We start from the raw sequence: 5,259 nt of genomic DNA, 5'->3' as shown, positions 1-5,259 counted from the left end.
TACAATTTTTGGGATACATATAATGTTTTCTCAAGTGACTAAGAACGTTGAGATCAAGTATCATACGAAGAATTCATGTGGCTTAGAAGGAACAAAATCAAATTCCATCATCCTTAAAGATAGCCTAAAACCTTATAGGGGCAAAAGGAACCCATGGACCAATCTCTCAATAATAAAGAATTTCACCAATATAGTTTTTATTTTATTATAATAAATGGTATATAAAAATATAGAATATTATTTTAGTTTGCTAACTTTTTATTTATATTGGTTGGTAGATTAGTATATCTAAACTTTTTGGATAAACAGGATGATATTTAATTGGTGGAAGAGAATATTTCCTTTAAAAGAGACTTCTACCAAAAAAAAGTTGTAATCCAAAAATAATTACAACTCAAAGAAATATTTTCAAATAATTTCAACATAAATCAAATAATTTAATTTCACCTTAAAAATTACATCTCTATCTAAATCTATATTTTAAAAAAGGAGTTGTCTAATAAGGTTGAGGAATTGCTCAGACGGCTAAGTGGCTGGAATTCGAGAAAAAAAATTCAAAAAATCTTGTAGAGGCAATGTTTGAATCGTGTTTTTGATGGTGGAAATCATAGTTACCAAATTCGGCCGAACCGGCCTGAAGAATTCGGAAATTCGGCGGTTCGGTTCGATTCGGTTAATAATTCGCTAAAATTCAATTCGGTACGAATGGTCGCCAAATAATTTTGTTAAATATTGTTGTAATTTGTAATGTTCATTGCCGGTTATCTTACATCACGACCAGAGCATGTTCCTGTTCGTAAACCAGACTTTTATGGTCAGGATCGTAGTGTTAGAAGAACAGTCTACTGAAGCCTTCCCCTTCTCAGAAGATTTATGATCCTCCATCACGACCAGTGTTCGATTCATCTGGTGTCTGGTGATTTGAACACTGCAAGTCCCCTCAAATTTCCCCTCACTTGTGTTTAATAGATTAGAGGAAATGAAACATAACAACAGACTTGTCATTGTGGATTTTGATTATTATTTGTAGGTAGGCATTTAAGGATATGCAATGTCCTAAACATAATTTAGACGGCTAGACAATGTATGGGGTTAGATAAAGGATATTCAATGGCCAAACATAATTTTGACTCAGATAATATTGAAGAATGAAAGAACAAAGGAGTTTAGAAAAAAAAAAAAGTCATCTTGAAAGTGAAAGGGGTAAGAAGTATTTTAATAAAAATAAATTAAAAAACATATTGTAAAAATGAAATAGAGTAACATGAAATTTAAATTTTTATGTATTTAAAAATCAAATTTTTTGGAATAATGATTTTTAAAGTATTTTTTTCTTATTTTTTAAAATGTCTTTCATATAATATTATTGATTGTGAATAATATTTTATTATTTATTTGTAATAAGATTGGTTGAAATCCAACTCTGTCTCTGGGAAATAGATTATATAATGTTTAGATATTTTTGCATAACCAAGATTCAGTTCATTTTGCTCAAAAGATTTTTAATTTATTTTTATACAAATAGTTATTAGGAAATCACTTTATATAATGTATTATTAAGAAACAATTTCATTAATTACTATTTATTAATTGACCAACTAAAAATTTTAAAGTCTAAGATTTGTTGTTTTTTTTGTTCATGTAGAAAGAGTGCTTTCTCCCCATTTCATTTTATTCACTTCCATTAACCTCCATTGATGATTAGTTCTTATACAAAAGTTTAAAATATGCTATTCTTTTTTGTTCATGTAGAAAGAGTGCTTTCTCCCCAATTCATCTTATTCACTTCCATCAGTAGACGAAGTGTCTTCTCCCCATTTCGTCTTATTCAATTCCATTCGTAGGAAGAGCGCTTTCTCCCCATTTTATCTTATTCACTTCCATTCGTCTCCATTGATGATTAGTTCTTTTACAAGTCTTAATATAAAATTTTATTTGCAACTTCCATAATGTGATTGAAAACAATTAATTTGAAAAGTATGAGTTTTTTATTATTGTTAATTTTGATTTTTTAAAATTTATTGAAAAAATATTTTTTTAGTAGAGATAAGATGAATACTCTCGAATTTTTTCCGTATTGAATTTTAGATAATCGAATTTTTTCCTTACGGAATCGAATCCGAATTCGAATTCGAATTCGAACTTGGTAACTATGGTGGAAATAGATTCACCATCAAAAATTTCTAAGACCCAATTTTGAAGTTTAACAACTATAACTTGAATTTACAAAAATCCTTGCCAAATTTTCTCTAAATATAACTGGAATCTCCATAACTTTCTAGACAACTCCTCAGCGTTGTTACTAGGCGTTTTAAAAAATAATTCTATCATTCTGACGTCTTGACTAAAGATTATGATGAATTATATTGCTTAAATAGGCTCCAAAGAGAAAAATATATAATCCAAATAGTTGAATTCAATGTGAAGGTTTATGTTCATTTTATTTTTGCGCTGGAAGAACATTATACTATTCTTTAATTAAAAATATGATGTGTTGTACTACAATGTGATATATACTTCCACAAACTATACGTCAGTCACATCGTGTCGCGCACCTAAAACCAAATAAACTGTTAAAATAAGGATTACTGTCCACCTCAAAAGAAATGAAGCTTTTAGTAAGGCCCACTGCTCAAGAATTTTTTAATGTTGAGACTTACATACATGCACTATAAGACTTTTATAATGCCTAGTCCAGAAGTAGCGCGTGAAGTTTCTCATAGATCGTCAGAACAGTAAAGTAGGTATTATCTACTACAGAAGCCAGAAGAGTAAAGTGGGTTGGTGGAGACTCATGGACATGCCACGGCGATGAAGGCACTACAAATTTGTTGTTTGCCCCGTCCAAATTCTGTATATCCACCGTTGCGCTTTGCACAGGCAGTAGACAATATGAGGTAATTCTTCACTGAAATTTCATGGCGATATTTATTTATTGGTAACAAAGAATAACTCTGATGGCTGCTTTTGTTGGATTTGATATTTCAGGCTGGAGGGCAAGGTCGCTGTGATCACAGGAGGAGCTAGCGGCATAGGAGAGGAAAGCGCCAAGTTATTCGTGGAGAATGGAGCAAAAGTAGTAATTGCAGACATTCAGGACGACCTCGGAACTCCTTTGGCTAAATCCCTCGCTCCGAATGCCTGCTATTTCCACTGCGATGTGTCAAAGGAAACGGATGTATCGGCCCTGGTGGACTACGCACTGGAGAAGCACGGGCGTCTCGACATAATGTTCAGCAACGCCGGGATCCCGGGCGGGCTGTTCTCGTCCATGGCAGACGTGACTCTCGAGGATTTTGAGAGGGTCATGTCGGTGAACGTGCGGGGGGCGTATCTGTGCACGAAGCACGCGGCTCGGGCGATGATAGGCGCCAAAACGAGAGGCTCCGTGGTTATGACATGCAGCATGGCGTCGGTGATGGCGATGCCCAACGGGCCTTCTTACACGGCGTCGAAGCACGCGGTGTTGGGGATTATGAAGTCGGCGGCCATCGATCTGGCGCAGCACGGCATCCGGGTGAACTGCGTTTCTCCGGCGGGCGTGCCGACGCCCATGTTGATCGACGCCATGAAGAAAAGTTTCCCCTCTTTCGACAAACGATCCGCGGAAGATATGCTGGAGAAGACGATGGAGCTGAAGGGTGTCACTCTGGAAGCCATTGACGTTGCCAACTCCGCCCTCTTTCTGTGCAGCGATGACGCCCGCTACATCAGCGGCCAGAATCTGGTCATCGATGGGGCGTTCACCACTTGCAAAGGTTTCTCCACTGCAAATTCCATGGATTTTGTTCCTATTAAATCATTTTTCGATCACTTAGCTGCCGAAAGTTGCAGCAAATCCCAAAAAGAAAGAAATGGGCAGCTAGCAACTCAATAATCCCATGTTAGGTTAACGCCGTATCCCTTAGCGTGCCTTTGTTCAGGTTATTTTAATAATTTCTCTTCACCATTTCCCTGTCTTTAACATTGGAATCCTAAAATATTTGTTTTTACTTTGGAATTCTAAGAGCAAGATATGATCAGTGGAGTCTTTTCGCAAATGAACGATCGGTGCATCACAAGTCCTAAAATTACTCGGGGAATCTGCACTTCAAATCAAAACTGTCACTCGACAGTTTTTACTGATTCTGCTCCAGTATTTGTTTTTTAGGTTTTCACAATCTAAAATAGGAAACCCTATCATATTATGCAGATGTAAAGTCTTTCTCATACATATATACATGATAGTTGATTTACATTTTTCATATATATATATATAATAGTATTTTTATTTATTTTATTTAACTAATTTTATGCGAAGGAAATTATTATCATCGTTAATAATTATATGTAAATATAATGTATAACTAAAATATCATAAAAGTTTGTGTAGATTTATTTTAAATTGAAATTTATCAAAATGCTATATCATGACAAATATTATGGGCAAATAAGATAGGCTCCGAAAATCGAGAGCCTAATATTATTAATTTTGACAAGTTATTTTTTATTATAATTATTTAGATTATAAAATAATATTAATGTAATTACTGGTAATTAATTTGGATGGAATATAATTAATTCTGATTAATTATAACTAAAAATATATCCAATATTACAATAATATCACAAATCATAAATTAATATATAAGCAGTGATACAAATTTGCTCATGTATCAAAGAAGATTTTACTTATCTAATATATTTTATTAATTTGCTCATATTTGCTCATGTATCAAAGAAGATTTTACTTATCTAATGTATTTTATTATTATGAGCAGTAATATCATATTTAGCTTAATTTACCTTTATTCATAACTAGCAATAATTTAAATATTATTTTGTAATTATCAAAACTATCTTTAACATTGAAGATTTCAATTCTTTATTTTCACTATCCCAAACTATATATAAACTTTTGTTACTTTTATATTAAATGATACGTTTAATTTTCAAATATATAATAATTTACTATCCAAAAAATTAACCAATTCTATATTTTAGAATTTATTAAATATTTTTAAAAAATAATAAATTTATCATTAATAAATTTGAAATATATATATATATAAAATTATAATATTATATTTATACTCAATTTTAAATTAAAAAGTTTTATTATTTTAAATAATAAAAAATTTAACCACTTCATGATACATTTTTATTAACAATGCTATATCATAATAAACATAATTATAAATATAAGAAATATAATTTTAATATTTGATGAATATGAATATATTTTTTATTTACTATATTATATTAGTCTTAACAAGATAT

The 5,259-nt window shown here is 31.8% G+C and overlaps 1 protein-coding gene across 1 annotated transcript; it reads left to right on the top strand.

Moving 5' to 3' along the window:
• The first annotated feature begins 2,864 nt into the window (after nt 1-2,864).
• LOC149220753 (momilactone A synthase-like) lies at nt 2,865-4,143 on the top strand. The gene is made up of 2 exons (XM_089382849.1): nt 2,865-2,897; nt 2,989-4,143. The coding sequence occupies exons 1-2, from the start codon at nt 2,893-2,895 to the stop codon at nt 3,875-3,877; spliced, it is 894 nt and encodes a 297-aa protein (XP_089238975.1). The 5' UTR covers nt 2,865-2,892; the 3' UTR covers nt 3,878-4,143.
• Nucleotides 4,144-5,259: the final 1,116 nt, after the last annotated feature.

This window comes from Pinus tabuliformis, chromosome Q (assembly GCF_031772625.1).
Source record: "Pinus tabuliformis cultivar Carrire ecotype Pingquan chromosome Q, CPIR1, whole genome shotgun sequence".
Lineage (NCBI taxonomy): Eukaryota > Viridiplantae > Streptophyta > Pinopsida > Pinales > Pinaceae > Pinus > Pinus tabuliformis.
Note: the sequence above shows the minus strand (reverse complement) of the source record. Positions and strands in the feature narration are given on the sequence as shown.